The 13,254-nt window shown below is 45.6% G+C and overlaps 1 protein-coding gene across 2 annotated transcripts in view; it reads right to left on the bottom strand.

Annotated features, from left to right (window-relative positions):
- The window catches only part of NADK2 (NAD kinase 2, mitochondrial), a 32,636-nt gene extending 19,947 nt beyond the window's left edge, over positions 1-12,689 (bottom strand). For both annotated transcript variants that reach the window (XM_039567552.1, XM_039567553.1), the window contains exon 1: positions 12,207-12,689. In XM_039567552.1, coding sequence (XP_039423486.1) covers positions 12,207-12,554 — 348 coding nt within the window. In that variant the 5' untranslated portion in view covers positions 12,555-12,689. The remainder of the gene's footprint in view (positions 1-12,206) is intronic.
- Between the last annotated feature and the right edge of the window lie 565 nt (positions 12,690-13,254).

The raw sequence follows: 13,254 nt of genomic DNA, 5'->3' as shown, positions 1-13,254 counted from the left end.
ATGGCTTTAGAAGATCTTCACAGATGGAGTCCCTACCACATCTCTGGACAAACTGTGCCAGTGCCCAGTCATCCTCAAAGTGAAAAAGTGTCTCCCAATGTTCAGACAGATACACTCGTATTTCACTGCCTCTGCTCCTGCCTCATATCCAGCACCTGACTGCCACATGAAAACTATGACAAATGCTGCTGCTGGAAAGAGTTTTGCACTTAGGATAAAGTGTAAGACCAAACCGAGACTACCACCTGCTTTTTACTTTAAAAGAGATGAAGGCAAAGATCAGGCAGTCCAATTGCTGTGTGCATGACTACCTCCTTAAGAGCCTTGAAGGAACTTGGGACGTACAGACAACAAAAGGACAGCCTGGGTCCTGAGCCCAATCATCAGACAGGCCCCCAAACCTATGCCAGGTTTGGGTTTTGTCAACTGACTCCTCAAAAAGGCACAGAGGTATTAAACTCTGCATGAAGACAACTTTCAAGCTCTTCTTCCTTTGGAGGAAGCTCTGATTTACAAGTAGGCCTAGTAATCTGACCTCATTACCATGCAAAATGCATGAATATATATACAAGAGCTATTCTATCAAAAAGTGCATTAGCATATGAAAACAAAGACAAATTGGACAAAAATACATTCGGGCACAACTTCAGTAGTAGTCTTAAACCTCACAGCAGAAATGCAACGCAAAGTAGACTTCCAGAAGAGCTTGTGGTGAAAAACATACTCAGGGGAGTAGAACACTTCCTGTGAATGGAGCTATTTTTCCCTTAGACTGAAGGAGAAAAGATCTAAATCAAATATCTAAGAATAGCTCTTGAATATTCTGGCCTGATCCTTCTTGAAAGAAAGGATAATTTTTCACAAAGCTCCTCTAATAACCACTTAAGCAAGGAACTTTTGCTTGACTGCCTTCCTTCTGTAGTCTCAGCCTGCACCTCTGGCAAGTCCCACCTCATTTGGTTTAAACTGTGGATCTGCTGTCCTTTAGTAATGTTGGCCCTGCAGGAACACTGCTGCACAACAAGGACATGGCTTCTAGACACAAATACAGAAGCAACATGAAGCCCAGCAACCCAATGTTGTCTACATATGTGGATTATGACCCTTGATTTAGACAATGGGAAAAAGAAAGCGACAGCTGAGTCCTATGGCATTGCTAATCTAAGCATTAGGATAAAAGAGTATGTTCTCTCAATACAGCAATATGGATATTGTCTGGAGTGAATCTGTCAACTGAGCACCTTCTGCATCTCATCCTAGTAGAATCACAAAATGATCTGGTTTGAAGGGACCTTAAAGATCATCCAGCTACAGCCACCCTATTCTGGACACCTTCCACTAGACCAGGCTGCCCAGAGTTCTGTCCAATCTGGACTTGGACACTTTGAGGGATGGTGCATTCACAAGTTCTCTGGGCAACCTTTGCCAGAGCTTCACCACCTTCACAGTAAATGATTTCTTCCTAACAGCTAAACCATATCCCCTCTTTCAACTTAAAGCCATTCCATTCATCCATCAATACACTCAGAGGGACTCATAAAAGGTCCTTCTTGAGCTTTCTTGTGGAGCCCCTTCAGGCGCTATAAGCTCTCCTCAGAGCCTTCTCTTCTCGAGGCTGAACAGCTCAAACTGTCTTGTCCTCACAGAAGAGGTGCTCCAGCCCCATGAACATCTTTGTGGCCCTCCCCTGGACTTGTCCAGTAAGACTAAATGAAACTTTTCAGATGCACTTTGGCCTTCTATGAATACATATATATTCTCATTACTGGGCTTATCCTGAATTTACAGCACTAACCTTCATGCAGCCTTAAACTGCCACTGCACCAGGGGGGAGTTAATGCCTCGGTGTATCAGTCACTTGTTTTATAACTGCTGTTCATTCAGGAGTTAAACTAAATATCTGATGAGAAAGGGGGCACAGGGGGGAAGCTAACAACAACAAAAAGCATAGATCTAGAAACAATTACTCTCTCAAATTTCCACAATGAACTTGCCCACACATGCACCCCATCTGGAAAACAAGAGCAGATCACTGCTTTCCAGTCTACCCAACTTCTACAGAAAGAACCACCATACAATACAAATGGATTTAGGGAGCAACAGCTGAATACAAAAAATATGAATTTTAAGCTAAAGTCAAAAATACTCTGAGCGCTATAGATATAACAATCTGTTTCTAAGAAGAGTACAGCACTTAAGTCCTGTACTTTCAGAAATTGTCTCTTGAGATTTAGCCACATGTCCCAAGTATAGTCAAAGTTAGTGTTCAGCTTTGTTCTGTTTAAAAAAAAACCTGAGATTTTGACAGGCTTATAGAAAAAATATTTTCCTCAATACATTAAGTTTTGAACTAGAAACAGTTTTGAATATAGGACATGCTTCAAGCCATAAACATGTCTTAGCCTTCCTGACAGAACTTGACTTTGACTCAAAACTTACTTAATTACCAAAGTCTGTCAATCTATATGCAAGTAATTATCCTATGTTCTGGTGTTAACTACTAGTTAAGGTAAAGCTCAATCTGTCATGCTAAAAACAAATGCAATTTTCCTCACAGGTCAGGCACACACTAAACTTTCGGATTTCTAAGGAGCTCAAATGACATATTTGAGCTTTTCTATTTCACGATGTAAAAATAATCCACATATAAGTACACGGGATTAAAGCATGGTTCAGCTTCTGAATATTAGATAATAAAATACTGACAACAAAATAGATAAATAAACTGAGCAGCTAGCCATAGCAGAACTTGCCCAATAGATATCTGTAACTTGGAGACACGTTTCAAGTATCCCAGACAAAAGGGTCTGCTAGGGTAGGCACAGCAAGCTTGAACCACAACTCTGAATGGTGTTTCTACCAGCCATCAGCTGGAATTGATGAGAGAGCTGAATTAGATGGTTGTACACAACAGATACCCAGGTTTGGACAGGGCACTAACTTTCATGGTAAGTACAGGACAGCACACCTACCCTCGATGTATAGTAGAAAACAAGTATCATTTGTGAGCTCCAATTGCTGTATTCACAGCAATGACATCAAGTTTGCTGACAACACCAAGACGTGTGGTGCAGTTGATACACTGGAGGGTGAAGGTGTCAGTCATGGGACCTTGACAGGTTTGAGAGGTGGGTCTGTATAAACCTCATAAAATTGAGCAAGGCCAAATGCACAGTGCTGCACCTGGGCTGGGGGCAAGTCCCACTATCAATATTGGGCTGTGGGACGAAGGGATAGAGAGCAGCTATGGAGAAGGACTGGAAGGTGTTGGTGAATGAACAGCTGGACATGGCTCAGCAATGTGAGCTCACAGCCCAGGAAGATACCCCAGGCTGCACCCAGAATGTCTGGGTGGCAGCAGGGGAGGGAGAGGATTCTCCGCTCTGCTGAGACCCACCTGAAGCACTGCATCCAGCTCTGGGGTCCCTGCACAGGAAGGACAGGGACCTGTTGGAGTGAGTACACAGAAGGGCCACAGGGGTGATCAGAGGGCTGGAGAACCTCTCCTGTGAAGACAGGCTGAGAGAGATCTTTAATATCCCTCCTTTCACAGAAGTTGCTTGACTTCTTAAAAGGGGAAATGTGGTCTCCTAATTGCTTTTGCACTAGAAATAGTAAATGCATCATCTGATCTCATATGGTCTGGCTACAGATAAAGACTCAAGACAGTATTGCCATGACATTTAGAAAAAAAAAGCTAGTCAAATTTAAGTATTTACTGAAAAATCCCAGGCTTATTGAATAATACTGTTTGATAAGTCACTGGCTTAATGTGACATGTCAACCCTGACTGGATGCCAGGTGCCCACCAAAGCTGCTCTATCACACCCCTTCACAATGAGATAGGGAAGAGAAAAATATAAGGAAAGGTTCACAAGTTGAGATAAAGACAGGGAGAGATCACTGATCAGTTACCATCAGAGATTAAACACTCAGCTTGGGGAAATGAACTGAACTTACTATGAATCAAAATCAGGGCAGGATAATGAGAAGTAAAACAAATCTTAACAACACCTTCCCTCCATCCCTCCATTTTTCCCAGCTCTCCCTCCTCCCCCTCAGCAGAACACGGACATGGGCATGGGGTACAGTCAGTTCATCTTAAGTTGTTTCTGACACTGCTCAGGTAGAGGAGCCCTTCCCCTGCCCCAGCCTGGGGGCTCTCCCACGGGAGATAATTTTTTAAGGACTCTCCAGCATGAGTCTTTCCCATGGGCTGCAGTTCTCCACAAACTGCTCCAGCACAGGCCCCTCTACAGGGTACAGTCCCTCAGGAAGGCTGCTCCACTGTGCACCCCTTGTGGGCTCACAAGTCCTGCCAGCAAACCTGCTCCAGTGTGGGCTCTTCCCTCCATGGGCCACAGGTCCTGCCAGGAGCCTGCTCCAGCACAGGCTTCCCATGGGGTCACAGCCTCCTTTGATGGCATCCCCCTGCTCCAGTTTGGGGTCCTCCAAGGGCTGCAGGTGAATCTCTGTTCCCCCATGGACCTCCAAGAGCTGCAGGGGCACAGCTGCCTCACCATGGGCTGCAGGGGAATCTCTGCTCTGGTACCTGGAGCACCTCCTGTCCTTCCTCCTTCACTGACCTTGTGTCTGCAGAGCTATTCCTCTCATACATTCACACTCTTCTCCTCTCTGAGAGCAATTACATTTCCACAGTAACATTTCTTCTCTCTTAAATATGTTATCACAGAGATGACACTACCACCTCTGATTGGCTTGACCTGGGTCACTGAGGGTCCATCTTGGATCCATCTAGCATCAGCTGTCAGACATGGGGGAAGCTTCTGGCAGCCTCTTACAGAAGCCACACCTGTAGTCCTCCCCACTACCAAAACCTGGCCACACAAACCCAGTACACTCAATCTTTTGCTAACAACTGCTACCACTGGATTAACCCATTTTGGGACACCTTTAAGAACCTGCAGTCCAGCTCATTCAGACTTGCACAAGTGCTCTGAAACCTTCTCTAAAGTGAACCTTAAAACCAGTCTCAGTGAGCAGCTGCAGGTCCTGAGTGAACTTAAAATGCACTGGCTTCTGACAATTTAATAGCTAAAAAATCCAATCCACAAAGGCAATGCATTGCTTACAGGATGGCTTTGATAATGAGTATTTGCTTTAACTAAAGTAGCAGAGAAACCTAAGCAGGTTCCTGAAACAAACTCTGACTGAGGATGAGAAGTATCAAGGCTTAGGTTTAAGTTTTCCATAAAGCCTTGAACATGAATCAAGTTTGCCATTACAAACTACTGTTGAGTTGCAAGTTATGGCATTAAATAAAGTTCCTCCTCCCTTCCCAGTCTGGATTATTACATATTACACAAGCCTCTTTTAAACCTGCTTTTAAAAAAAATATGCTAGGTTAACCAATGCAGTAAGTCAGTACCTACCACACAAGAACAGCAAGAAGGCTGGACTTACCTGACCAGCACCACTGACTGATTTACTAACTTGCTGTCAGTTGCTCAGAATTTTTCCCAGTATTGTTCCTGGCTACTTGCTTTGTTTCTACCAGTTTGCTGCATCACCCCTCATACTGCAGAAGTCCAGTAGGCTGCTTTAGCTAGGAATATTTTTTTCCTTATATTTTCCTCACTTTTTTTCTTCAATAATTTAGACTCGTCACTTTCATTACACAGTCAGGGCAGGCCTTCAAATGCTGCTGTAGACTAATGTACCTTCTGTACACCAATGACTGTGAAGTATAGATACTGTAGCATTTTGTATACCATTACTTCAGTACTAGCTGACTTCACTGGCAACATTATGGTCTGAAGTTTACAGAAATGCTGCTTTAGGGCAAGAGTTTGATGCATACATGAACAAAAGTAAAAATGCCATAAACTGTTTTCTAACTCTTCATCCACCACATTAAAGCACTATTGTCATTTCAATCACATCTGAAGAATACACAATAGTTGCAATTCAAAAGCTAATGAAGAGCAAATTGTTTTGTTAACTATAAACAGTGGTAACTGCTTACTGCACTAACAGATTTCTAGAAAACCTGTGCAATCCAGGCAATTCAAACATTCTCATTAATTCAGCACAACATGATGTTGTAAATCACAACTAATGAAGTACTTAAAACCAGTATTAAAGTCACGTCCTAGAAGCAGCCTTCTTCAGCTGTATACAGCATCAGATGCTTGGTGATATAGTCTCAGAAGTTTAATTTAGGTGAATTACACTGAAATGCTCTATTTGATATAAATGACCGAGTATTCTTGAATGGTGTACTGGAAAAACAAATCTTACTGAAAAAATAATTACTACATACCATTTAATTGTTTCTATCATTTTCCAGATTCCTCTTGGAACAACAACATATGAGGAACTTTTTAAAAAAGCAGATGCAAGTAAAGTTACTTAACACTGATGCAGGTATATCAAATTTCAAAGGTAACGATAAACAAATGCACACCATGGTTGTATAACTTGAAAAGCATTTACACCCATCTCAGTTTCCAGTGGATTAGCTCAAAAATTTTATTTCTCAAAAAAAAGTGTCTTTAGCTTTATAAAATCCTAGTGGAATATAACCTGTGTCTTGAATTCTGTATGCTTCAATTCACTAAACTGAGTTAGTATTTCTCCCTCTTTTCAGGATAAGATACAGAATAGTACAGTCTTAACAGCTTTAAAACACTTTATGTGCTCCCTAAAAGAACATCCACTGAAAAAATTCACATTACCAGGTAAGAAGAGATGGGTAGTTTGAATTCAACAGAACAATGAAAAATTTTGCAGTATCACCTCATTAATTAATTAAGTTTCTATTTAAAGATACTACCTTCAAATATACCCTGTACACCTAGATCCACAAGAGGACACAGGGTTAAATGCCCTAATACTTACTGATTTTCAGAAAAGCAACTTTTTTAAAATTGTCTGCTAAATTATCAGACTTCATTTTAAAATTAGAATTCAGTTGAACTTTGAAGTTTGCATATTACTTTTTCCTTCTGCTACCTTCTTTGCACTTGCAAAAATCCCAGTGTTCTGAAAATATTTGAGTGGCATTTTCTAAATAAGTGCTTGAAAGGATCACGAGCATCAGTATTGAAGTGCAGTCCTCTAAAACAGAAATCTAAGACCAAAATACTTGGCTATTTTCCAAAAGGCTATCTTCAGGTGGTGGTATGAGTGTTACAAGCCTGTAACACTAGTACCTAGGAAAAATAATTTAAAAGTGATACTAAAATGGTATCTTTCATCATTTAATGTAAAAAATAGCAAAGAATTTTTCTGTCATTAAAAACAAAAATCCATCACCTATCAAGTTATGGGTAAAACAGTACATTTCCCACAAGAGGAAATTTTCTAAGAGACATGAAAACTTTAATGCACAGGCTAGCAACAACTGGTGCTGTACACATCCAGAGTAGAAGCTGGAGGGTGGGAAGGTAGTGTTCTGCTACACACACCCCATCTACAGTTCTGTGGGTTTTTTTTGGCACAGCATAGGAGCCCCAGCTGAAGCTCGCCTACCTGCTGGGTAACAATTCTTCCTTCCTTCCTGACCAGCCCTGCTCATGATGTTGTTGGTGCACCATGCACCACCTGTGCGAATTCACACTGGCCTCTTTCAGGGGAGGCAATATCGTGACAACAGGTTACCTCTTCTCTAACCAGATACAAGTTTCCATTACGCGGTGTGAACGTCACATCGCTGAGATTACCACCCCTAGCAATTAGCTGCAGTAGTCCAAAAGAGCCAAAAAGTGTTCCAAACCTCCTGTGCTCTCCCTCCCTGCTGCAAATAAAGACACAAAAGCCAGCCACAACAGAATATCAATTCTAGTCCACACTGAATAACTTCCTTCCAATTAAGACCAAGACAAACATAATTTTTCATATGACAAGACATTTTCAGAGATAACTAGAACTGTTTATGAAATTTGTTTGGACAGGTAAATTGTTCATCTTCCCTTACAGCTGTGAGAAGTCAGCAGCTTATCACATCTGCACTATCAAACAAAACAAAAACCAGAAGTCAGGAAATTAGCTTTATCTATTACTGGGGTATTATATTCTCTTAGTTTACGTAAGGACAACAGCAGAGCTTCTTCTGCATGGATTTACTGATAATGAAATAAACAGAACATGCAGTAGCCTTCAGCATTAGTTGACCAGATCATGCATTTTTGTAACTAGTCGTATTTAGATGCTAATCCCAGTAAACCACATCAGAAGAACTGCAAATTGCTAGCACTTCTGGTAAGCAAAATGTTTGTATCGACTTGGGAGAAAGATTACTATTTTTCATCTAACTTAAAGTTGGCAACTGCAAGTTTTAGAAACTCAACAGTCCCTTTAAATTTCGTAAGGGCAAAGAAAAGTATTTCTTGCATGATATGAAGCACAAAATTTACTGATGTAACACTTTTTTTTAAATTGCTGGGTCATTCTGGGACATTTTTGTTTTGTGGTATTAGGAATCCATTTTTATAGGTCTCTAATTTCCCTTCTGAACTAAAGACTCTGAAACCCTCCCCTGTACAACGGCACACACAGCACTTAATTACACTTTTCAGACTAAGTCAGAATTAGAACACTAATTATGATGGTCAGACGTGTTTATGTATGGTTAAGAACAGATTTTTAACAATTTATTTATAAGCATGTAAGAGTATCTGCCACAAGGTAGGTAAAAACAACAACCTGGAGCAGGCATGCACAACATGCATGTAGAGAGCCAGTGGAAGATTTCATCTTTCACAGATCTACTAGACACTCCAAAGAGTATCTGCCCTTGCTCTCCATCTCTCCTCCAGATGTTTTGCCCTTCTGCTGTCTAGAGCGCTTCTTCACCTTTCGTATCTCTGTTTGCACAGAGAAAGAATTCTGGAATTGTGACCTTGTAGCTTTGACTTTGAAACATTTCATAGTGTTTGTATAATACGACTCACTTGGTGTCCAAAAGAAAGGCCACAGAAGGGTTTAAGCTACAGATGCCCAGGGCCTTCATGGCTTATTAGAAATGTCAGCCAGTCACCTTCATTACTGATATTCTGCTTCTTGGAGGATACTGTGATTTATACTGTGTATATCACAGATATGATATATGCTACGATCTGTATCATGTATCTCTATGTATTGGTGTATACCAATGATTCATCTTCAGCCTCCTTAAATATGGAACAAATCCCATCTCATTAGAATGTGTGCCTAAAGGCACCACCATTTCCACATTAAGCTACTTACTGCATATTCAGTCTTAATATATAAACACATTGATTGCAACAGCTACGTTCAAGGACTTCTCTCCTGTCTTGGTGATCATGCAGAACTGCTTAAGCCCACAATTCTCATTAATTGTACTTTACTGATATCTGAAGCTTCCAAGCAGAGACATCAGTTGTCTTCTAGAAACTTGCAAACATCTCCTCTGCTCACAACTGGCAGGCAACAAGCCCAGGTATGGCTGCTCAAATCTAAGCCTCCAACATTACCTTGAAAATGAATTTCTGTATTTCAGATAGCCAGCATCTGCACATCTGAAGGTCCGTGACAGAGGATGACAGCACTGTACTCCTCCTCTGGCATAGGCTCCCTCACACCACAAGCCTCCTCCAGGATCACCCAAACCTGAGCCCCTGCAATGTAACAATCCTCACCACCAGTACATCTGGGTCAGCCAGTAGCTCTGACCACCAAGGCAGCCAAACCTCTCCTGGGCTCTTTTGCTTTCACTCTTTGCCTGTATCCCAAAACAAGGCTTTCACACAAACTCAACTCCCACCCTGCCTTCTGTGTGGCCCTTCAATGCAACTAAGCTGCAAACCCACAGACAGTGTGTCTGGGCTCATTTCTAAGACCAGCTGCCTTGGAGCAGCTTCCCAAGTCTCCCCAGGAGAAACAGAGACACAGGGAGCATGTAGTGCAGCTAGCACCAGGAAGCAAAATGCATCGTGTTCCCAAGCTGCCCACAGTGGCACTGTGGGGGAAGGACACTTCGCAGCAATCACTCTGCTACAAAGTGATCTCTGTCCCCACCAGAGAGGGTAAGAGTCTTCTGAACCCTCACATAACATATTCAGTGAGGCTGCCATTAACTCAGTCTGAGCAAAAACGGTCTGAGATCAGAGTCACAGCAGAATGCAAATACACAAGTTTTTACAGGTTAGCTACAAAATGGTAAGAAATGGGCAGCAAGGATAATTTCTTCACTCTCTTATTTTCTGTTTCAAAACCAGAATTCTGGAAGACCTTTCAAATGTGTTCTTGCACAAATCTTTGTATTCCCACCCATACAGGGAGAGGTTAACTCAATATTGCTACACACATAGTTAGGCAAGTTGGGCTTTGTCTACCTGGCGACACCAAGTTTTATTGCTGCAATTCCTCACAAGGCACTATTTTAAGGGGAAAGATAGATTTTAAAAAAGCACCAGTCCTAGAACAGAAATTCTAGAATTGTCACAAATACCAAGAATTACTGTGTACCTGTAAGTTTCTCCAAAAGGACTCCGAGGCATTTCTGCAACTATTACAATCACTGAGTTCACAGTTACTTTTTAAAAAATGCGCATTCAGAGTGATACAGGTTACCAATCATGCAAAATATGCATTCACATGAGAAAAGAAACTGCATCTACCACTACATTCAGTCATGAGCACCTTAAGGATGTGCAATGCTGCTCACTGAGTCACCGCCTGTACACAAGCGGTTAGGGAAAAGCAACCAAACACTGCTTCTCCTGGGTTTAGCTGCACACTGAGGACAACCTCTATACCCAACAACACGAAATGATTCGTCAAGAGAAGCTAAATGATGAGAAAAAGTCTTACAGATGAGCTGTGAGAGACCCTTCTTTCCCCTCACCAGCATATGAAAGGAAGTACAGGGACACCTCAGCCAACAGGAACCTACATGAGAATCAACACAGACTGTCATTAAACTTGCTGAACTGTGACTAGAAAGCTATACAAAACGTGTAAAAAATGCCTGGACAGGAATTCCATAGGAGGCAGATGACCAACTGAAGCACACAGACATTGCTGTAGATACTGTACACTTTATCCAAATTCTTTACACAGCATGGCTATGCAGCCATTTGTCGTTGCTACGTAAGTTAAGCACATGTACAAGTTTAATCCAAACACTGCAAACTAACAGAGGCCTAAAATATTTCCAGTTGTAAGAGACTGAAGACCTGACAGACACAAACTAATCTGTGGACCAATTACTGTAATAGACTTATTCAGAATAAAGGCATAATAATATGAGCTCGTGACAGGGACTGTACAGACTGCTGGCAGCCAAAGTAACTCCTTCAGGTACACCCTTCAATCCACCGGTGGCAGATGAACACTGGAAGGAGACAGCCACAGGGTAAAGGGAGAACTGGGTGAAGTCACTGAGCATGATGGTGATGAAGACACAAGACACTGGGTGCACATACCAACTCTCAGAGACGCTTGCTTTCCTTAGTATACCTTCATTAATGGACCTTTACCTTAAAGGTTTCTTAGACACTAAAGAAAAAGGCTTTTCTAAGAACTGTAACAAGCAGAGCGTATTTGAGAGAGATTTGGCTGTCCAAACGGAGGAAAATACGTAAGGATGAAGCGAGGATGTGAGGCAACAAAACGGAGGAAATGCGAATCAGTCCACTCTAAGACTTAGAGGGAATTGTTCGCAACACTGAGCTTTCCTCCGCATGTACTTCTCCAATGTTTATACTACACACTGAAAGAAAAAGCCCGCAGTTTGCTGAGGGCTGCTGAAACCCCTCCGAGGGCAAAACCCAAGCACGCTTACTACACAAATCTCTCGGCAGCCTGCAAGCGATGAATGAAGGGCGGACCAGCGGCGCCGCTCATGCCCCTCTCCCAGGCGGTGCTGCTCGGTGGCTCCATCGGAATCGGGGGATCGGGGGCGCGGGGAGGGACGCGGCGAGAGGGCAGAGCCTCCGGCAGCAGGGGCAGAGCGCGGGGACAGCGGCCGCGACTTCCGCTCACCTCCCCGGCCGCCGGCTCCGCCCCACCAGGGCCCGGGGAAGCCCCGGGGACACTCGGACACAGCGGCCCGGCGGCCCCAAGGAGCCGGGCATCACCCTGGGAACCCCCCCGAAGCCGGGCACCACCCCGGCCATCCCTCGCCGGAGCCGTGCATCACCCTGGGGACCCCCCCCCCGCTGCAGCCCTGGCGGCAACGCCCTCGGTGGCCGGGACCGCCGGCCCCTCCCGCCGCTCACCAGCTGCTTGAGGTCCTCCTCGGAGAGCCCGGCGTAGCGGTACCGCTGCTGCTCGAACTCGTACCGCGTCGTCTTCACCACCACCGCCACTCGCGACGGCCGGAACCCGCCCCCCGCCGCCCCCGATCCGCACGGAGCGGCCCCCGCCACCCCCCGCCCGGGCGCCGCCGCCGCGGAGGGGCTCAGCCCACCGAGGGCGAATAGGCGCCGGTGGGCGCCGCCGAGCAGCGGCAGCCACGGCGGGGAGGGGGAAGCCGCCGCCCGCTGGCAGAGTAGCGCGGAGCGGCGAGCAGCCGCCCGGCCGACGAGGCGGAGGCGGCCGCAGGGGAAGCCCCACGCGGAGAACATCTCCCGGGCTCTGCGCCGCTCCCCGGGGCGGGCGCAGCGCTGCCGGCGGCGGCTGCGGCCGCTCTGCGGCGGCGCCCGGCACACATGGCCCGGCCGCGCCCGCCGCCCCACCCTCCCCGCGCGCAGCCGCCGCTCCCGCCAATGGCCAGCGGCGCCGCGGGGCACCCGCCCCTCGAGGGGGCGGGGCCCGGAAGGTCTCCCCGGCGCGTGCGCCCTCCCCGGCCAACCGCGGCACAGCGCGCGGCGAGCGCGTGCCCCACCCCGCGCCCCGGGGAGCGCCGGCTGCGCATGCGCAGCGCAGAGGGCCCGCTCCCCGCCCGCCCCTGCGGGGCCCCGCCTCGACTCCTGGCTGGGCCCGGTGCGCCGGACGGGGCGCGAGGCACGTAGGCGGTGCGCGGCGGATGTGCTCGCGCCCGGCGCCCTGGGGCGCCGTGAGGGGACAGCGACAGTGTCCCCAGTGCCCCCAAGGGTCCCAGGGCACAGCGACAGTGCCCCCAGTACTTCAGTGCCCCACAGTGTTCCTAGTACTCCTCGGTGCACCCCTATGTCCCAGGGGACAGCGATAGTGCCACCCATGCCCCCAGTACTTCCAGTGCCTTGGGAGATAGCGATAGTGTTAAACGCATAAAGAGTAACAAATAACTTGGTGTTTGACCGTGTGTGTGGAAATCTCACGTAATCGTGTTGCCGCTTTTGTTGT

The sequence above is a fragment of the Corvus cornix genome, chromosome Z (genome assembly GCF_000738735.6).
Source record: "Corvus cornix cornix isolate S_Up_H32 chromosome Z, ASM73873v5, whole genome shotgun sequence".
NCBI lineage: Eukaryota > Metazoa > Chordata > Aves > Passeriformes > Corvidae > Corvus > Corvus cornix.
This window is presented reverse-complemented; position numbering and strand designations above follow the sequence as displayed.